The sequence below is a fragment of the Phalacrocorax carbo genome, chromosome 2 (assembly GCF_963921805.1).
Source record: "Phalacrocorax carbo chromosome 2, bPhaCar2.1, whole genome shotgun sequence".
Classification (NCBI taxonomy): domain Eukaryota; kingdom Metazoa; phylum Chordata; class Aves; order Suliformes; family Phalacrocoracidae; genus Phalacrocorax; species Phalacrocorax carbo.
Window position 1 is genome coordinate 41,123,361 of NC_087514.1, and position 23,224 is coordinate 41,146,584.

At 37.6% G+C, this 23,224-nt stretch overlaps 1 protein-coding gene across 1 annotated transcript in view; it reads right to left on the reverse strand.

The window, feature by feature from the left end:
• The window catches only part of RAB2A (RAB2A, member RAS oncogene family), a 45,398-nt gene that overhangs the window by 2,429 nt on the left and 19,745 nt on the right, over positions 1-23,224 (reverse strand). The window contains exons 5-8 of the mRNA XM_064442656.1: positions 19,438-19,520; positions 17,954-18,046; positions 13,700-13,811; positions 1,455-1,523 (exon numbers count right to left, since the gene is read on the reverse strand). Of these exons, the coding sequence (XP_064298726.1) occupies positions 1,455-1,523; positions 13,700-13,811; positions 17,954-18,046; positions 19,438-19,520 (357 nt within the window). The remainder of the gene's footprint in view (positions 1-1,454; positions 1,524-13,699; positions 13,812-17,953; positions 18,047-19,437; positions 19,521-23,224) is intronic.

Here is a 23,224-nt window from a genome sequence, read left to right on the forward strand (position 1 = left end):
GGCTGATAGCAACTTCTTGAGGAATCAAGGAGCCAGACTTGGCGTAAAGCCAAATAAATAGCACGGACTGTTGGCTCTTGACAGCATATTGCAATCAAAGCTCCATAAGGCACAGTAAAGCAGTCAGCTACTATATGAAACTCGACAGATACAATGAGCATGCTTTTTCAGACACTTTGATTACTGCCCAATTCATATTGCACTACCGAGTGCATTTACTTCGGCAAAAGTGTTGGAGAAAATTTTACGTTTTTCACCACTAAACTGAATTCAAAACGTCTTTCACCAAAACACCAGACAAACACACATTTTTCCAGTCAGAAGTCATGTATTTGAAGAATTACTATTCAAGTCTTATTTAGCTACAAGTTCCCTAATGCATATACTTTGCATGCTACTGAAGTTTCTCATTATTTCCTGTCTGAAGTCATAACAGCATTATTTTTAATAGTCTAAATTTTCTCTTGTTGAAATACATTAAGCAGAAAGAGGTGAAGCTATTTAAGAGAGTTCTGCACATTCCCTCACTACACCTTGAACAATTCTGCAAGGACTATCATGCTTAAGACGGCGTCAGACTGACAGTCCCACTCAGAGAATGCACCTATTCACAGAACAGATACACACCAGAGCAGTGGTGCAGATTTTCACATGTGGTTTCGCTAAGAACCTCAGCAACAATATCATTTGGACATGCAGGATAAAACAAAAACAAAACCCCTGGGCATCAGAAAGGACTGACCACATTGTCAAATTTAAACCTTGTGGTGTGACTTTATGAGAATGTTAACTGAGAGCTTATACGATCCTAACATTTCTATTTACTACTACGGAATTTGAATCTGCTTTTTCTATGGCCTCTCTCCTAATTGCTCAAGATTTTCAACAGCACAATCATTTCAAAATTCAAGAGAGACATTATAGGTCTTTCTAGGTTCTTGCATTACAAAAGTGCTCCCTGCTCCACCTCCCCACCCCCACCCCAAAGAAGCAAAGAGACAGGCCCCGATAATCTGTAATTTCAGTAATGTGCATAGGCAAAATGGCTAATCTTTTATTCCCCACAGAATCCAGCCACCTAAACCAGGAACATTTCAAAAGTCTTTTATGTAACTCTCAAAGCAATCCCTCCCCTACACTGGACAGCTCATGGAGTGCATCTGGCATATCAACATGGTCTCCCATTTACATAGTGGAAAATTATCTTTGAAAACAGATGACACCATATGGAGAAGTGGATGAAAGTGGATTTTCTTCTCTTTTGGGGATTTATATTATTTTGTGATGCTTCATGGATGGATAGGGTCACTTATTTTAATCCGTTTTTATCACAATGCCAGACAATTGTATACCCAAATGGAACAGACAAGTATTTTACTGTCCAGCCTTCTAGGGAAGGTGAATTTTGTACATTTAAAAAACAATCAGAAAGTGTTCAGAGTACTAAAAGTTACCTCATTATTAATGTCAAAAACGCCTTCCTGGATTTTCTCGTAGATCTCCTTTGCAGTGTTAATAAATGCCTAGAATAGAGGGGAAAAAAAAAACCACAAACACAATGAATGCGATATCCTTTGGTATAAGATGCACTAATTGGAATCCAATCTCACATGCAGTTGTTTCAGCAAGACTTTTCTTCCTGACCTCAGCAGAAACAGGTATGACAGCAGCATCCTGTAACCTACCCTGAGATAGCAATGGATCACACGCTGTTTACAAAAACAGTGGCATTTTCATAACATCTGTATTCTACAATCTGCTGTCCAGTAATTACAGGGGAAAAGTGGTTTTTAAGATATATAAATTACTTCTAAATTATTTATTTCTGACCCTTATGGATAGATTGTGTGGCAGATGGTTTCCCCTACCCTTAATATCTTTGTAATAGGCCACTCTAGATTAGAGCGCTTAGCAACATAAAACCACAGGGTACTTACAATGATGATGTAAGGATGCTGTCTGCTGGATGAAACCTTATGCTATCATTTAATATTCACCTAATTTTAAGAACAACGTATTCTCTTTAATTAATCTTGCACACAATAGACAATAGGCATCAATAATAGAAACGAGAGGCCCCAGGTTTTATTATGATTTCTGAAAATCTATTATTTTAATTCAGAGAAAAGACTGACATTCAGGTCTGAAAAAGTGAATGATATAAATATTTTGGTTAAAGTTTACAGTCAGTGATTCCATTCTTCATCTCTTATTTAACTTCGTAGGTCAAGTAATGCCTAAAATAATCTATAATTTAAGAGGTGATTAACAGCAGCTAATAATTACAATCTATATCAAACATACAGTTCTTTTTGTTTTAAAATACCAACAGCATGCAATCATATGAGATATGCTATCTTCTGCACAAGCCTATTACAGCAAATACAGATCTAATTCAAATATAAAAAAGTAAACAGGGTTCATGGAGAGGAACAAATCATACCTTTCCTCATTTCTACACTGGAAGCATTTGACTGCTGAACTTGCCACCAGAGCTTTGTTTCCTAATTAACAGGACTGATATGTTTTCACCTTTAAAGGCCTTACAGCTCCCCAGAGTAATCAATCTACTGCAGCTCAATTACTGCACCAAGCACACACCACAGCCAGTGAAGGAGACTTGAACGACTGCAGCAGGAGCGGAAAGATATGAATATGCATAAACTCTAAGTGGGTGATCGAATCATCACAGAGGGTCATGAGAATTTGCAGCAAAATAATGAGAAGAATTAATCATTGCAGATTCACAAGGCACTTAGGAAGCAAGTTCGTTTTTCAAACATGCGTTAGAGTTGAGGAGAAAAATTGGCTTTCAGCCAACTACGAATTGATTCAAATTCCTCAGAAATTGAAGTTTTCAACGTAAGAAAAAAAAGTCAAACTTATCTTCATTTCTGATAACACACTAATTATTGTAATGGCCTCATACACGGGCCTACTGAAAGGTATAAGTCAAACTTTGGATATTCACACAGCTGGAATCCGTGAGGATGCTTGCTTGCTATTTCAGTGGGACATTAAACAGAACTTGAAGTCTTAAAAATGTGTTATGATAACTTCATGTAAACAAGTACTTAACAATTGGCACTGCTAACAGTTCCAGAAGATGCTGGCTAAGTACGCCTAGGCTCTTGGAATTAATTTCACGAGAATTATATTAGATCTATAAAAATTACTTTAGACCAACAAAACTAGAATTTTAGCAGGCTACAAACTCCAAACTAACACAACTGAGTATAAAATAGCTTCTGGATGCTACACTCAAGAACAGATCACTGCATGAACGCATCTATCCTCACAAAAAATGGAATGCCCTGGAAAACATAGTGTGGTTGTAATGACACAATCAGTGTGTAGCTATTACACATGTACTGTAAAAAAAAAACCAACATACTGAGTTCAGTACAGTCTATTTTAAACGTATTGCCTAAGAAACTGTTGATCTGAAAAATCCAACTAGTCCATTGATCTCAGTTCCATCATTTTACTTGTCTTGATAAGACAAAATCTACCACATTCCCATCAGTGATTCTAGTGTACCACGTCTTAGTGTTAAAACAGCACGTACAGCTATTTTGCATGGCAAGATGCCAGGCTGCACTGGGTCACATATAAATAATTCCTATTTGAAAACAGTGGTTTGAGAAGAACATAGCACATAATAAACGTACCTCATGTTTTCTCCAGTTGGTATGGATTCTGAAAAATTACTATTAATCAGCCATGAAAAGAGACTTGCATCCCTTGAGACTTCCATTTGTTCCTTGCATCCATGTATTTTAAGTTAGCTTACACTTTTGAAGTGTGAGTGGACTCAAAATAACCACCTGAGAACTTTACTGAAAACAGCAGTCTACTCGCTTTAAGAACATCGTATCAGATTTTGGCACTGCATGCTAGTGCCCCAATTAGCAAGGACAAGAAGGTGAACTTGGTATAATTGACTACTTCTAAAAACCTCTTTTAATACTGCACGTTCTAAATCTTATCTGGAACACGCAGTATACTATAAACTCTCAATTATTTATGGGCAGTTTATCCTATTTGCAGATTAACTGAGCCATGGATGCAGAAAGACAGAGCAGTTGCCCCTCAAATCCAGTTTGGATTTATTAGACCATGTGCAGGGGACTGAAGCACACAGCTGTAGCACTTCACACGCCAGCTTGGATCCAGGTGCAGTTTAGCCACTTCCACATGACACAAGACCTCGACCAGTAAGCCCTCATGGACTCGGCTGGCGGCCCACCAAGCCTACTGCGGCTGCACTCTTACATTCCCATAACACTGCTGTTACTAAAACACTATACAAAGATACTTGAGCGCTTCCACCCCACATCAGCTCCAGTCCAGGTTTGTTTTCACCACCCCAGGAGTGGCAGTCCCAGATTCAATCTGGATTTATACTCAGTCACCTGAAAGATGGCAAGGCCCTAGTACACAGTATCGCCATTATTCATGGAAGGAAGAGTTGGACTTTTGCAAAAACAGTATGTTAGACTTCTAAATATAAAAATTTTGAACCCTATTTTAAGAAAATGAAAACAATGTAACTTCAGGACAATGTCTACATTTAAGGTTTAACTCTGGACTTTACTCTTTCTAAACAATAAATTACTGATGCTTTTATGCATGAGACTACTGAATGTATCTGTACCACAGCATTAAAAACCACCATTGTGTACAAGTTATTCAGTGATTTTTTTTTAATATAACATGTTTTTCAATTGTGTTCATATTATAACTAGGTTCTCAAATAATAGCAGGAAAATTACATTACTGTCCAAGTGGGAAAGTGAGTCTTGTAAGATGTGATCTGCCTGCTGTGTCACACATGCACCTACTGCAAAGCTAATGGAGGTTTTTCAAGTCCCAGTAAACCAGTATAATATCTCTTCAGATGATTTGTATGAGGAATTTCCTAGATCATGTTGCTACATGGGAATCAAGACATCAAGACCCCCCCGTCCCACCCTAAACAACCTGAACCACAAAAACCCAATTACCAAACAGTACAGATGCTGCACTTAAGTGAAATTATTCCTAAAAACACTGAACATCATAGAATTAAATCAGCTTTGACATTCATTTTATCACACAAAGCAAACAAGTAATGTACGTTTACCACCCTTAAGACAAAAACGGGAAGAATGAATTCTGTACCTGGTAAAAACAATGCAGGAACTAAGGGAATAAGTTCCTGATACCTCTGTCTTATGGAAGTTGTATGCAGGAGTAATAATAAGCTAAAGGCACCAGGATGCAAGTTATAGAGCAGCTACATTTAGTTTTCATTTGGCAGATGTCAATAACATCATTTCTTTTTCTCAGAAAGCTAATGCCATGCTGAGTATTTGAGGGCTTAGCTACAAGCTGAACTTAACAGGAAAACCTGTAAATAAATCACACTTTTCAAAGCTCAGATTTTACAAGTTCATCTTTGCTTAAAGTCAGAATATATCAGGTTTTGCACTGCCAGCTCATGTAACATGCTGCCATCTGGTGGCAGTATTAAAGTTAAATTTAATGCTTTGAAATACAAACCGGGCAGTCATTTTTTCTGAATGCTTTCTTACAATTAAATGAGGAATGCTTAAAGGTTAAATACCCCACAAATGCTAAAGCATGACCCTCACCTCTGTGATCAGCCAACACCTAGATTTTCCTCCTCCCCAATTTCCTGTCTTATCTTTAAGCAGTAAGATATAATATAGTCAGATTACTCTAGTATTAAAGAATGTACTTGGAAACAGTAACAACATGGACCACAAACAGATTTACCCCTACAGTGTTGACCATGCCAGTGTGTGAGTGGTGCTGGATGGCCATGTAATAGAGTGAGATCCCCAAGTGCTGAGCAGCTGTTTTATGCACAGTAAGACAATACTTTTTACAGCTAAATGATCCTTCAGAAAGAAGTCTAGGAGCTAGGGGCAGAGAGGTTAACTATCAAGCAGTAGGAAGGTGCTATATCATGACTCTACACCTCAAAAAGCACCCCAACGTATTAGTGTGCACAGGCACAAAACAGACCTTGACAATTTGTTGCTCTGTACCCGATGAAGTGCAATCCTCCTGAAAAACTTAGAAGAGGCACATTACTAGAGCTCAAAGTGTCTCAAAAAGTCCTGCAGCTGCTGTTGAACAATTACAAAGGAGAAGGTACCCGAGGAAAAAAGAAAAAACCCCCCCCGAACTTAGGATCCATCTCTCCAGCAGAATCCACAGCTCAGGCAGGCAGCCATATCATACTTTTCATGCTCATCTATAAAGCCTGAAACCCTCGATTAACTGAGACTTTTTATTCTGATTTTACCTTGGGATGCCCAGAAGCCCCAAGAACCATGGCAGAGCCAGTGCTCCTTCCTGCACAGCTGGGGCACAGTCCAAGGTTTTGCCACAAAGAGGTAAAAACTGTGAATCTTCTCTGGAGCCAGATGTCCTGCCCCTTTTGTCTCCCACAGCTGAACCAACGTGAGCTTTACCTCTGTCTCTCATGAGAGAAACTAGCTAAAGTGCCCACTTCACACAGCTCAAAGGTCACAGAACTTTGATTTCAAGGAACTTGAAGGAATACTAGTTTTAATACAAGTTAAGATAAACCTAACTGTTGGTTGTTGGTTTTTTTTTTAAGACTCATGAACTAGAAATCCTGCTCTTTTGCAAGTTCTAGTCAGATTACATCTTGTGAGTCACCTTACCTTACTATGAAACTTATTAACATCCCATGCTTTCAAGTTTTATTCACTAAATCCCTACTAGCTATATTACCAGGTCAAACAACAGTTTGTTTACCAGCAAGTAGTTTTGCTTGGGGAGGGCGTGAAGGGGAAATAAAAAACACTTCTAAAAATCAGTTCAAATTTGGAAGCTGCTACAAATCTCGTCTTTCCATGAGATTTTCATTTCTACCTTTATTACAAAGACCATCTTCCTTCCCTTATCTGTGACCACGTAGTACTGCTGTTGAAGCTACAGGGGTTTTGAATATTCATTATCCATTTAAGCAGAAGTATGAAAGAAGCTGCCTGAAGAGAAAATTAAGTTAGAGCTGAAACAAAACCATTGAATGACCATCCAGCTACATGTAGCAGAAGTGCTCCATTGCTCAGTGAAAGCCGTTAGCCCATTCAGATTTAATCCTAAATAATGAATCCATTACTGCATTCTATTTATGTGCAGACAACTTGGAATAACAAAGACAATACTCTTAAGACCAAAGCTTGGCATAGGGCTATATAATCCCCTCCATATGGGAAACAACTTACTAAACCAACTCCCACACCAGGAGTCAGTGAACACCAGTACAACTCAAGTGAGATCAGCTTCTGAACTGTGATGGTGTGTAGTACTGGTTTGACCAGTATCCAGAAAGCTCTTTTGCTTAAGGTTGATCACATTAATCATTATTAAAAGCAGCTGACTGGAGTGCAAGAAGAATGCACAAAGTTATTCCAGCTTCCCAAATACAGCTAGGTATCTTTACTTCTTGAGAATCAGTGCATGTAAATGGATTCAAACAAATTATATTCCAGGCACACAAAGGTAAGTATTGTGTGCTCTAGGAGACTGCATGGTCCCCCCGAATTCATGCAGATGATTCTATCCTGCCTCTACAAGTGCAACACACTGCCCAAGCAGAAACCACACAGCAAGCTCTGAACTGCATGTTTCAGATAAGACTACAATTAACAGTCATACACTGTTGTTGAACTACCAATGAAAAAAGGTGATAAAACTGTTAACGTTCCTCACGATTGAGAAAAAAATTCTTAAGTATTATGTGTAGTTTTAATGTAAGGCAGGAAAGTAACTGATGTTATGATTAAAACAAGTGCAAACATGCCTGAGATTTGGACCTCAGACTTAAGCACAAACAAGTGAAAAACCTACTGATAGTCATCAGAGTGTTTTCTTCAAAGAAAAAATTACGTAGGTGATACTGAATTCTGCAAACAGTACTTCAGAGCGCACACCCTTCCATCCACAATTCAAAAAAGTACAACAGATGAGATAATCAAGATTCTAAAAGTTAACACTAGATTCCTTTCAGCATGAATTAAAAACAAGTTCAAAGTTTCAGGTCAGATTTAACTATGCATTCTACTGTGAGAAATCCAACAGCCATGCTCAGAGTGTACATTATTGAACATTGTCAAGATTTTTTTTTCAAACAGAATTGTAAAGAAAGAAATGCACTAGTGATACAGCCTAGAAATCACTGAAGAAAAAAGCACAAAAATTCAGTTATGTTTTGATAGCTGGCTATCTTGATAGCTTTAGATAGAGGCTAAAAGGAACACAACAACAAAAAAACCTGTTTAAATAAATATGTTACCACTGAAGAGACTAGACACAATAACCCTTCTGTCCTCCCAGTGATTCAGGAACTCTTCTCGCCCAATTCCATTCCATATTAAATATGATTATTTCACTCTGTGGCCACACTGAATTCTTCAAAGCTTCCACAGAAACTAAAAAGGAAGAGCCTACACATCTACTTCCCGCTCTAGCTACCAATTACCTATTGTGCAATCAGGCTATAAACATCCCCTAGCAGCCGTGCACAAGACAAACAGCTAAGAGGATATTCTCTACTGCTAGACATTTCTATCCAAGATGTAGGCTATGAGATATAATCCTGAAGAACAATGAGAACTTTTAAACTGTCTCAAGATGCAAGTACTGAACAGGTCAATGAACTTCTACTGCTAGAGACTAAGGCATTAAACAGTGGTAGAAATCAGGTTTACACAAGGGAACAGCTTAAATAACATTAACAACAGAAGCTGATTTGTTCATATAAAGAAACTGCTGAAGATGCCACCATTAGCTTTCAAACATCTGCAACAGACATTTATGACACAAGGTAAGATAAAGTTGGGTCAGAAACAATGTCAAACTGATCAAAACAAAGTCTAGAGGCTTGTCTTGTCACTCTTGACAGAGAAACATGCATTTTCAACTAGAGAGATGAAAAAATCTGTTAGGAAAAAAGTCTCCTCTGGCCACTTAACTGCTTCTGGTACAACACAAGAGACATACACCCACGTGGTGCTGTGTTCCAGTGTTACATGCACATGAAAGGCAAGTAGTCTGAACACTGAACGGCACTGAATAGGACCGCAAGACTTTTATGGCTATCCGCTCGTGCTTTACAACAGAGATCTGTCTGTTAACTTACATAGCACCCCCAGCTCGTAATGCCACATTGCCCCTCCTGAATTCTGCACAAGAGCCACACAGTTACTAGCCCTTTCCTGCAGGGCCAGGTATTAGTCTGGACATAGACTAGAGACGAAGTTGAGAACTGCATGCCAGATCTGCAGATGCTGTAGAAATGCCCCTACCAAAGTAGCTGTTCAGAATATGTGGAATGTGGTTAGATAATCCACTAATTGTATTGTTCTCAGTCCCACACAGTAACCTGTATAGCTAACTGTGTCTCAAAAATAATTAAAATTGATAAAAAGCACTGAGGTGCTTTATATCTGTAGGACGCAATCTGTACAGTGGTGAGACTTACTGATATCAACCAAAAGATACACTATACAAGAATGAATCCATCTTCTATAAACTAGAAAGAGACCTGAAAATGCAATGTAAGCAGTTCAGAAAAAAAGACTGCTATAACCTTGCTTTTTTACAAAGCAGTCATTTAATTCAGAACACTTCTGAAATTTTCATTTTTTCCTATGAAGAATTTCATCTGAAGGATTTTAGAACTGCCTGAGAAGTTTCCTTTACTACTTCAGAAATTACTGACAAAAGCAGCCATGCTAAAGAACTAAATAAGATGAGTTTACTCCATTTTCTACTCTAAAAACATGCATTAAAGCATTCTTGTTCAAGTAAGTAAATAAAATTCTGGTGACTAGTATTTCAAGCATCCATGTATGTTTATGAGACAGACTGCTTCCACATACTGAGGTAGGCTACAGAGGACTACAGCATTCAAGTGATTTGAGGAAGGGCTTCTGTGAACAATCCAGGATGATTATTTCTAAACCCTTAACAGGTCTTCGTTCTTTTGCCACGAGTACTTTTGCCTCAGATTCAGAAAGTGAAGTTTGTGAATTAAATTTATTTTTCTCATTACACAGCTGGTTCTCAAAACAAGTCTGACCAGGAAAAATGGATATTCTTCCTAATTCTACTTCAGACAGATACCTCAAAGTTGGATCTAACTATTTCTCTTAAATGGGTGGAAGAATAGTACAAGCCCTATTATTACTGGATACTGTGTAGCTTCTTTATTGTCACTTTTCCTGGCAATCACACTAATATTGCTTCCTTCAATACCCAGAAATACACTTCCGTTACTACTTCGCTTTGCATAGCAACCACTAAGCAACACAACACAGGCACAAATGCAGCAGGCCAAGGCTTTATTAGTCGACTGCACAATCTCCAGATGGTAAAATCCCTCTTTTGGGAAAGGAAAGAGAAAACAAGACACCAGTTGTTATCTGGGAATGTTCTAGCCTGTTACATATATGCATTTCCATATGTATACATGCATGTGCCTTACAGTAAAGTGTCTTTCTCCACAGGCCCCTTTTTGAGGAATATCTCCTGTTGATGGGTAACAAGGACAGAAGGCTGGTAACTGCATTAAAAATAAATCTTAAACATTAGTTCTATCATTCTATAAGACTTCATTAAATACAGAGTTGAGAAAAGAATGGAGGCCTAATAGTTACAAATAATTCTTAGATATTTTTGAAGCTCTATTCATGTAAACTTTTGTTTGCATAGTCTTTGCTGTTATCTAGTTAGAATCTACATCTATCATTTTGCTCTAGAGCTATATCCTTATCTCAGGTAGAATCACCTGCTCTTTCAACACTGTTGCTGCTCTATCTTACACAGACATGCTTGACTTTAAAGATCCCAACAGGTATCCTGCCACTGTAATGGTTAACTACTAACCCATGCGTGATACACTACAGTCGCCAGTGATTTATCAGCACCGATTAAAAATGCTGCTGAGTAATTAAGGGGATATTCCTTCCCCCCAAATTCCCATAGCTTTTTTTCCCCTCATCCCAATAACTTCCATACAATTAGAGAGCACCCCTTTGATCCCAGTAGTTCTATGTAAAAATTCTGGTACTTTTGGAAAAGATGAGCATTCCCAGACTCACACTAAATGCATACAAAGTATTTTGACAATTTATCTGAAACCTAAGGAAGCAGAAGAAAGTCTCTCCTTCAACACTTAATACCAATGCATTTGAAAACATCTGATATAAGAATCCAGATGCAAATTCAGAGACTTGTAATGTCCAGCTTTTAGATCCATTCTATTTCCATCAATGCAAAAAAAATTCAACAGTATAAACACATCCTCTTTCTAGTGAAAAAGCTTTACTTTTTTAGCCCTTAATCTCCCAAACAAGCCCGTAAAAGTGTTCTCCACTGCCACCACATAAAATAACATGAATAGACACAGGACCACAGACTACAACTGCTTTAAGATTCATCTAATTTTAGCTGAATTACCTGAGATGATGCTCTTCCTGTTTAGTTTCTACATTCTCAGGCAGTCACAAAACTATCAGTTCTTTCCAGTCCTCAAGTCGAGTACTGAAGGCTTGCTAGACTTGCCTCCATTTTGGATACTTGTTCTTTCCTCAGATGTTGTCCATTCCACACAATTTCCTCATTTCCTTTTTTTTTCTTTATACTGAACAGTCCAGAATCACCATTAAAATGAAAATGGTCTCCTTTTGTGCACAAAGTGGTACCTTTCACCTACCATGCCTACTCTTTCTCCTCACTTATTTTTACTGTCTCAAAGATTAAAATTTTGCTCCTTCAGCCTTAACTATTCTAGATCATGCCACCTCTTCTAGTCTTGACTGAGAATACCGTTTAAGGAATGCATGTGATTGTCACTAAAAGGATTATATCCTAAAGCTTTTCCATCAGAGTTAGAAAGTTAATACATGCAAGCAAGCAATCACTCGTATCATCAGAAGGAGAGAAACTACTTGAACTTTTGACAGAGAACTTTATGCTCATTTTCCTCCTGATAATCAGAAATATTAGGTACTGGACAACTCATTCACTAGCACATATTTTTGGACATGGAGAGAGGTGCTAATGTTAGAATCAGGTAGTAACAAACCAGAATGAAGTCAGTGAAAGCTGTGTGCTACTCTTACTATGACTTTTCAAAAAATACTCAGTATTTCAAAACTAGAAGGCTTTACCACTAAAAGAATGCCTCATCAATTGTCCACCATTTTGCATTTAGAACAATTTTGGGAAAGAGTGAGGGCAGATTATGTAGCACGACAACCTGAACTATGTCATGCTATTGTAAAAAACAAGGTTAACAAATGGCAATGTATGAACTGCATATGGGCCCGAAAGACATGTGAAGCAACCTTTCTGCTTTACATAGCATCTCGGCTAGAGCTCTTTCTCTACTGCTGTACTGTGTCTGGCTAGGATGGAGTTACTTTTCTTTACAGCAGCCCATATGGTGCTGTGTTTTGGATTTGTGACTAAAACAGTGTTGATAACACACTAACATTTTAGCTACTGGTGAAGTGTGCTTACGCAGTGCCAAGGTTTTCTGTTTCTTACTCTGCCCCCTGCAGCGATTAGGCTTGTGGTAGGCAAAATCAGAGGGCAGGGGGTGGGGTGTGGGGAACAACACAGCCAGGACAGCTTACCAGAATTGGCCTAAGAGATATTTCATATTATATGTCATCATGTCCAACAACAAAAAAAAAGCACCCAAAAAACCCCCAAAGGGTAGCCTTTCCAAAGTAGCTGTTGCTTAGAGGCTGGCTAGGAATCAATCTGTTTGTGGGAAGCTGTGAGTGACTGCCTTTCCATCACTCTTCCCCTGACCTCTTTCCTTCATTTATTAAACTCTATCTTAGGCCCTGAGTTGTTGTCACTTTGGCTCTCCTGGTTCCTTTCCCCATCCCACTGGATGGGGGGAACGAGTGAGTGAGCAACTGGATGGGCACTTAGTTGCTGGCTGAGGTCAACCCACCACAATGACCCTTCAAGAAAGGCATGCAGTGAATCAAGGCAAGATATGTAAGAACTCACATAAGGCCAGAAATATGAACAGAAATATGAAACTTCTGAAGACTTAAGTACTTTAAAGTAGCAAAGACTGAAAAACTTATTCAAAAGCATAGCAGACTATAGTAACCAAGATTAATGACCTCTTCAGCAGCTCTGTAGAGGACAGAAAAAGAAATTGCATGCATGAATTGCAGCAAAGGTTCCTGCAAGGTAGCGGAGGGGAAAGATGACAACAATACAAATACCAAAGCATTGCAATAGATTGCTCTGAAGAGCTTGTGAAATATTAGAGGTCTTTAGAACATGTTAGACTGACATCTGCCAAAGATACCAATAGCTTGGAATGCTTTGGACTAGCAAATCTATTCTAGCCTTACTTTTTAGATTTCAGGACAGACAGAAGTACCCATTGCTCTGATCAAATAGTTTTAAAAAGAACAAGTATTTTAATTACTAGAGTCTCAACAGTATAATTAGCGCCACACACTCAAATACAACGTAGACGTTGTCTTTCTCATAATATAAATTGAAGAGTTGTTAATTCAAGTTAAGGAATCCAAAACCTGAAGGAATAGCATCTGTACAAATAACGAAGTGCAGTTCAAAGCAACTGTTTTACTAGAACACCAGTGTTAAGCAAAGTTACCTCCTCTACATTGGAAGCAGTTTTGGCAGATGTCTCCATAAAGATAAGTCCGTGCTCTCGTGCAAATGCTTCACCTTCTTCTTTCTTGACTTCTCGTCTAGATTCTAAATCACTAAGATAGAAAAAAAAAGTTAGTTGCATGGTCTAACCTGTCCATGTAAATATTATTCTTCAGATACATGCTTTTAAGCCAAGTGCCCTCATGAGAACTTATGTACATACAGATATCTACTCAAGCCCTTACATAAAGCAGAATTACTGTAAATCTTGCACTTACAGTACATGGAGTAGCCACAGACATCCCACTTGCTTGAGCTACCAATCCCAGCTGACATAGATCTTATCAAAACACTTCATAAATGGCTTTCAACAGGCTGTGTGTATACTTATCTAGCTATTCCCTGAACACTAACTTTAGACATTGTAATTTTAGGTAAATTCCACTCTTTTCTAGTATAGTGTTATCTACAAATCCACACTGTAAAGCTGAACTGATAAGGGAGGTTTATAGAAGATTTCTTAATGATATTAAAACTACTTTTTAAATTAGAGTTCATTTTTTCTATTCAGTAACAAAACTTCATACAGTCAATTTCTGTTCTAACAAAAACACTTAAAAGCAAAAATAAGTTATTTTAAACTATATTAGCTGTTCTCTCTAAACAAGCTAGCATTTAGGTTTTGGAACTCCAGATGTGGCCCCCTACCAGCAGAAGAGCTTGAAGTGACTGTTATGTAGTCTCTTATTTCCTGCTTTTCAAGCAGTTTAGATCAAAGTTAAATATCACACAAAGAAAAAAAAAAACACCCAAACCCTCTTCGACTGGACAATTGAAGACAAATCCACTTCTCTAAGTTTAAAGCTTCTTTAGGAACAACAAGAACACAGTTTCTGTCCTTTGTAAGTATTTACATCTTGAGCCATAACAATGCTACATTTATACATATACATTTAAATAAAGTTTCATTTCAGTTGTAAAAATATCTTCTCAGATACACATTTTTAAACTGAACAGCATGCAAATACAGAGGTTTAATTTGCAGACAGAATATCAGTAAAAAGTATCATACTGGGCTTCAGTGCTGCCATCTGTGTAATTATATATATATTAAAAGTAAACGATACTCACTGTGACATCTATTTTGCAGCAAAGCAGGTTTTTGTTATTTTTACAACTACATGCTATCTTAGATGAATTATAGAGTCAAAACAATTCAGCACTTAATTCAAACACGGAGCATTTGAAGTAAGGATACAAGAAATGTCTTCTCAAAACACTGTTAAAGTTGATGTTCATTATATGTAAGCGTTCCCAGTATCTCAGCCTCAGACTTAAGGTATCTGAACAAGGTGTTCATTCTCATGTCTCTGAAGTAGTTATCTGACATTGTATTTTTGAACTTGAGCAATGTCTTTATTTGCTACTACCATGCTACTCTCAAAAATATCTTATTCAAAACCTGGATTCGCTACAGTCTTATCTCCATGATAGGATAGAAATAAACAACTCTCTTGACTTGAAATAGTGCAGCTGCATCAAAAACTGCAGTGATAATCCAGTCAAAACTCACTACTGATATCTAAACATATTCTTAAAGAGCTTTAACTGCTTCTACTAACCACAGTTGTCTTCCTCTCTCCATTCCAATAATTCGAGGCATTTGGTCTTACTAGATCAATATAGCTATGTTTTGTTCTGGAAAGAAGATTAAGTACAGTATTTGTCATGTTTCAACACTAGTATTTATAATGTTTTCAAAAAACAGCTATTATATTTCAGATTAAATTCTCAACACTCTTCAAATCCAGCAATAAGTCAGTACTACAAACATACCAAGTGCACTTTTGGGACCCGTAAGAACAAAATTAATTCCTTCAAAAATACACGTTCTTCCATCCATCCATGCCCTACTATAAGAACTCCTGTAACACACTTTCAGGATAATGCAATATAATTGAAGGAGTTTCTTTTCCATCCTCCTCTTTGAGGCCTGAAAATAAACCCCTTTAAAAAGCTTCTTTAAGAACTTTTACTTCATGTAGCACCTTAATCTGTAATTTAGAATACATAATTTAAGTATATTGTTTGAATAAAACATAGTTCTAACTGGGAATTACTGAGCTAGCTGGAAGTAGCATATTATAACATACAGTCATGTGGTACAGTCTGCATCAGCAGAATGCAAGATAAAAATTTAGTTTAACAGCTAAGAATAATCAGGAATAGTTACAGATGTCAACTAAGTATGCAAACTTATGCTGTACTTATCTTAAGTAAACCATAGACTTTACTGTTTCTCTCAGTGCTATATTTTTACTCACATAAGCATAAGAACAGTTGGTCAGGGACATCACAGGCATACCAAAGCTTCATTTAATAATATAAAAACATAATCTCTTAATTTGTGAAGACTATGCCTATCACATTCGTCAGTTAAAAAGGGTGTTAGTAATTTTCTAGATTGTGTATGAAAATGTGGACAGCTTCACAATTACTTAATGTTTAACATGTTTTTCAGGGGGAGGCAGAGGGTGGGGGGCAGAGGGAAGAAAACAATGGAGAAGGGGAAAGAAGAATAAAGTAAGAGGTGAACAGGCCAGAGTAGCAAAATCAGACTCTACTACAAGGCTGTTGCGCAGTGCTATCTAAGAAATTATCTGTCTGTTCATTAAATTTTAAGGGACAAGCATACACACCATTATTTAAACTAGCATCTTTATCTTCAAGAATGGCTGAGGCATGGAGACAAGTTAAAGTCAGTTAGGTAAAGGTCCATAACTAATAGGTTATTAAATTCTGAGATTATGCTTTTGATATTTGGAAAAACCCCACATCCAGCACGAAAATCTAGACATGATGCTAGAGTTCACTGGATCAAGAACTAAAAAAATTACAGATAAACTTAAAGTATTCACTGATTTATTTCTATGAAGACCTTCAACAGAGATCAAAGTCTCAGCATCAATAGGGAACTATTTTAGAACTTTGGACAGTCTAGCTGATGAAAGACCAAGTAAATAATTGTTTACAAACTGGGTAACACAGTGCTGGTTTTGGCTGGGATAGAGTTAATTTTCTTCCCAGCAGCTAGTATGGGACTGTATTTTGGATTTGGGCTGAAAACAGTGCTGATAACACAGGGATGTTTTAGCTATTGCTGAGCAGTGCTTACACAGAGCCAAGGCCTTTTTCTATTGCTCACCCCACCAGTGAGTGGGCTGGGGGTGCACAAGAAGCTGGGAGGGGACGCAGCTGGGACAGCTGACCCCAACTGACCAAAGGGATATTCCGTATCATATGACGTCATGGTCAGCATATAAAGCTGGGGAAGAAGAAGGAGGGGGGACACTCAGAGTGATGGCGTTTTGTCTTCTCAAGTAACCGTTACGCATGATGGAGCCCTGCCTTCCTGCAGATGGCTGAACACCCGTCTGCCCACAGGGAGTAGTGAATGTTTTGCTTTGCTTGGGGCTTTTGATTTATGCATTAACCTGTCTCTATCTCATTCCATGAGTTTTCTCACTTTTATCCTTCTGATTCTCTCCCCCATCCCACTGCAGGGAGTGAGCGAGTGGCTGCGTGGTGCTTTGAGGCCAGCTGGGGTTAAACCACAACACACTTCCATAACTTCCAGTTACATTTTCATCTAAGAGCAGCCTGAATTCATGAGGAAAGGGTCAAAAAGCATTCTCTGCCTCCAACCCCAGCTAAAACATATATGATATGAAACACGCTTAGAATTTAGAAAAGTCTCATATAATCATTGAGGTATTCTCTTTTTACATTTGAGAAAGTTTTTGAAGTGACTCCTGTAGTATGGGCTTTTTATTTTTAATGACATTTTCTCTGCTGTGATTCTAAACTAAAGCACTTTAGAACACCTGAAATTAGGAGTCATATTCTCTTTATAAGGGAAAGATCTAGGTGCTTCTAATTGATGATTCCAGATGTAAAAAAACATAATGAGAAAAATAATTCATATAATCCACGACTTCATGCATTCAATCATTTTAAAATAAAATTATTTCTAAAAAAAGTACCCAGAATAGAAGGTAGTTGATCCACATGTGCTGTACATTGTTTTAGTCTAATTAGAAAAGGAAAGGTTTTAGGTTCACTGTAGAATTATGCCCAGTGACTCAAAGTAATCCAAAGTTAACATACTGCCAACAAATAAGAAAACACAAAAGCTGAAATCCACAGAAGTCATAAATCTTTACCACTTACAAAACCAAAGCTGGTTAAATTTTACCTTTTATTTCCAATAAGCATTATAACCATGTTGGAATTGGAATGCTGACGAGCATCTTCTAACCAAGTTGTCAAGTGATTGAAAGTGTCCCTCCTAAGCATGGAAAAAAATGAAATTTAGAAGTAGTATTTCAATAAATCTCTTTCCTTTCTGTTAGTCAGCTTCTTTACTTGAGTAACTAACTCATTTATTGGTACACATGCTCCAGGATAAAAGCTAGTAATCCCTTTGTGAGAGGGAAAATAGGCAAACAAAAATTTAGTAAACAAGGAGCATTAAAGAACTCTGCCTAAAAAGTAATTGAAAACATGTTTTCTACAAAGAGTAAAGGAGGAGGATTCTTATAGCTGTAAGAATCTGTAATTTTATATACATATAAAATCTGCTAAAGAGAATTTTAAAGTCCCTAACAGCCTCAACCAATTCAAACAGCAGTACAAATAATCACCTACTTATATAGTAATATTTATTCTACTGAAAGCAGAAAGTGGTTGACAATTTTCTGTGAGTTTACAAACTGAATAATGAATTTAGCAGCAAAGTCCTTTAAAGTAGGGTACACAAATATAACATGTTACAGATTTTACAGAATGTGTACACTAAATATTAAAAGACATGATTGTAAAGTGTGTTTAAGACTTCACAAGAGCAAAACCATCTATTTATGAATCAAAGATTCACTTGCTGGAAAGTCATTGGAAAGAACACATTGCTTCCTGATATTTAAAAATAATTGGGGAACAAAGGAAAAATATCCAGGAAGTCTCTAGTAAAAGTTGTTGTTTAATTCAGCGATGAGACCCAAGATCCACAAAAGGAGCCACACACCCTAATAGGATTTTGGAGCCTGAACATTTTTATAAACCAGCCACAGTACCCACAGTTTTGCAGATAACAAGTTTTACAGAGACTTTATTCAATGCAGTAGGAAAACCTTAGTTACTTCTGAACAGCTGCTACCAAAAACAAAAAAACCCAAACAAAAAAAAAAAACCCACACTACAATCTGTATTTTCCCAACCTCATAAACACAGCAATGGTACAAGTTTCCTCTTATTTTTATGTAAGCAAACTTTGATGTTTTACTGTTTCAGTCCTCTGCAGAACAGCACTTCAGTAAAAGATCTGCCATAATTAAAGAAAAGTTATAGCTCACGGTAATAAAAATACTAGAAAGAAATTATTATTTTAAGGTCTTTCTCAATAAAGGTAATCCACAGGTTCATGGTCAAGTACTTTATTAAAATATCTTTTTTCATTCTTCCTGAGGTTTTATGTATACTTTTTCTCAACCACTATATATAGAGAAAACTGGCAGTATATAGGTCACATAGTCTGTATCTTGATTTTGAACACTTAGGGAAAGCTGGCAAAACATTAGATTACAAATATCTATACAAAAAGCCAAACTAAGTTAGACATTTTAACACAATCCTACAAAGACATATGATTTTAATCCAGTTATACCTCCTTGGTACTCTCACCTTGTAATGTCATACACTAGTAAAGCCCCTGCTGCCCCTCTGTAGTATGACCTTGTAATGGAACGGAAGGACTCCTGCCCTGCCTGTAGAAGACAAAGTTTCATTATTTCATATCTCAAATTTATTTTTTGGTACTGAAAACCACAAACTTAGAATCACAGAGTCATAGAATTCGACTTTTGAGAGGACGGGGATAAGGAGAAGTACAGAAGGGAAATAGGAGAGGGGACGACTGGTGACAAAGTCTCTAACCCTAGCAAGAGAAGGCACATAAGGAGAAGACACCAACTACAGCACAGTGTTGCTTAAAAAAAAAAAATCAGAACAAGACCTCTAAACCTTTTTTGGCAATCCCTGACAACCCAATTTACTGAACGGCTTCACAATACATGAATCATTATTAGAGCGCAGAATGGACGCCTAGCAACTAAGCTCTGAAGACAAATTTGAAAGGAAGCAAATAACCCAGAGCTTCACATTTGAATTCAATAACCTGCTCCCTGGGGCAGCTGTTGACACTAGAATAAATAAAGCCCATTGTAAATAAATGATGAATGACATCTTTACGCCCACCATCTGCTGGTGTAAAGGTTGTTGGAAGGCCAAGGATGCAGATTTTATCTGTTATATCATAAACTGCAGCCAGCTTTCAACAGTCTTCAGATGGAATTCTTTCAGTAATCATTTTATTATGAAAAAACAGAAAACGGTTCTGAATTCAATTTTACACAATTCTGCTCCACAGTTAATCAATTTCCTCTGTGCTTGATAAATAATGATTGTCAAACAGCTACAGGATGCAAGAGTCATCTTCATACGCATTGGTGAAAAACTTCAGAGATCCTATATAAATTAGATAGTTCTCACAGGAAAGTATTCTGCAAAAATCTCAGCACTTAAAAGAACTTGCTCAAAAGAACATGGCCCTGAAAAATAAATATTCACAGTTGCAGACCTTGAGCTCCCCATGCTTGTGTTTTTCAGAAGTGCTATCTAGCACCTGACAGTTATTAGAAGTAAATGTTTCCTCTAACATTTAGGAAGAACAGAAGCTTTAGCATAATTCAAAGATAACAAAACACAATTAAAAAATACTAATATTAATGCTGAAACAAACCCTATATGCAGTAAGATAGCTGTCTTCAGAACTACAGGCAATTACCCTGTTTTAAAACCATGAAAAGCAAAAATGAAATATTTATCAAATATAAGCTACCCTTCAGCCCTACCTACAAAATTAGTGTACAGAGAACTTTCTCTTCTCACAGTTACTGTACTTTTCTTAATATCAGGTCTTCCTGAATTCAAGGAGAACTTGATCTAGATTCTGTCATTGAGCAAGAACACTGGCACAACAAGTTCTGACATGTTCAGTCCTCAGAAAGCACCTTTATCTTCCAGAATAATCAGTTACTTCAGTTTAAGAAAACACCTTTATCTTAGCCATTCCAGTGGGAAAAGTTACAAAAAGACAGACAAGATATTTAATAGTTTCAACACGATTAGAACACACTAGCATATGCACTTGGCCAAGAGTTCAAGAGCATCTTTATGTGAACTGAGGTAACAGAATACAGACAGTCTGCTAGAATATACCAAGGAAAAGTAAAAACCCAAGTTTTTAGCACAATACTTGGTTCCCCATCCAGAAGCTCCACAACTTTTTTATTGGTGTGGTGACTAGCTCAAGTGCATGGTAGATACACAAAACATTTTCCTCCTAACTAGGCAACAGCCAAGTTGTTGTTACCAGTCTATTCCATGTACTGCCCAAAATCATACCTGAAGTGGACTTAGCCTACCACGTTAAGACTGCCTGTTTCACCTTCATACCCTGACACATGAAATTGTTCATCTCCCTGAGTAAATTAATTGTGGTCAACCAAGATTGTCAGAGGCTCTAGTGGATCTTACAAGAATGTAAGAACTCACAATTCTTACAAGAATCACTTACAAAAGTTCAGTATCTAAATTCTGAAAGTACTATAACATTTTTAATTGTCTCACTTGCCCGTGATGGAATTTAAATATCCTTGCTTCCTGAAGGAAAGACTGGGGAAAGGGTGGAAAAATGTTACTCTTTCACCAAAGAAGATACAATCTTCCATATAACAATAATGAATTTGTGCTTACATATTTGAACACGCAACGCAAACTGAACTCCCCTTCATTCTAAACTGAAGAAAATAGAGTTTCTTTACAGAAATTCCATTATATTAATGTTAATATATTATTTTATATGTAAGAATATATATCAGAAACACCTTATATATGTATTATTTACTATTTTAACAGAATCGTTCTGAATGAGAAATCTAGAAGGTCAATATAGCAGGATTAGTCATGTTGAATATACTCCACAGATTTTTTAGAAGTATCATTACTTTAATCATTTTTCATCTCACAAGTTGCCCTCTGGACACCCCTGCTTCACCCCCTCACCATCCCAAGAAGAACAAGTTATTTCAAAGAAGAGAAAATCAAAAGAAGATGTAGGCCATTAGCCAAAAATCGATTTTTTTTAAAAGATACAAGTGTGTTATAGTTGTACTTTACCAGTCTTGGAGTAGTACCAAGCTTATCTACTTGCTACAAGGAGCAATGAATAGAAGTAGCAGTATGGAAGCTCAGTATACAGTCAAACCAGCTTTGATAGCAGAGAAAAGCCATTTATCTGAAGTGGAATTAACATTGTTCTTACCATCCCTTCCCTGTTCCCCCCCCCCCCCCCCCCCCCCATTAAAAAGCTTTTCTCACAGCATCACAGAAGGGCCAAGGTGGGAAGGGACCTCTGGAAGTCACCTGTTCCAATGCCCTGCTCAAGCAGGGCCACCCAGACCAGGTTGACTAGGACCATGTCCAGATGGCTTTTGGTCTCCACAGAAGGAGACTCCACAACCTCTCTGGGAAACCTGCGCCAGGGCTCAGTGTGGGGTGGGGGGAGCGTAGGGAACAGCAGTGGCAGTTGCCACTAAGTGAATGTTAAACCAGAGAATTTCCCAAAGCCATATTACATCTAGTACAGGCAACACAAACCTTTGCTCCCAGGCAAAGGTTATACCCTCCCTGTTCATACCCACTTTCAGAGTTACACTGCAGTGAAGGTGGGAAGATGGAAGATTTTTTGGGTAACAGATAGCTGTCATGGTCTATTTCACATGTAGAAACTCTAGCTCAGACATAGTTGCTTACAGGACCCATGTATACTGAACAGGCCTGAACATGCATCCTTCCTCTTCAGAGGAAAAACATGCTAGTTCTGACGCAAGTAGTTCACTAATCATGAAAAAAACGTGGGCCTCTGAAACAGCTTTTTGGCTGTTTTCTGGACTGTAAGTTTTTACAGTTCATATCATATTGGTTAACAAACCAAAACTTCCTGATATGAGACACATATAATTGTTGTTCTAGGAGTTACACATCTTCAAAATAGTACCAAGATCTTCATCCCTGCTTGAACAGTATAACTGCATGGACATATATCCTGTGTGCTTCTCTAAATACACCTCAGTGTAGAGACCACAATGCAATTTCAAAATAATGATGTAAGCAGGACATGAAGCATTATCAATCACCTTAGGTCACTAAGATACAAAGATTTAGGGCCTGCACTACAGTTTTCAGGAACATTTAAGCTCTGTAACTGTGTTACCATTGACACAGTATCTGCGGCACATTTGAGAAAGGACGCCCAAGTGTTACTATTCCTATAAGAAATCTCCATGTCATTTCCAACTCTGTGGTTTAGTCACACAGGTCAGTTGCAAAACGTGCAGACAAGTCTTTG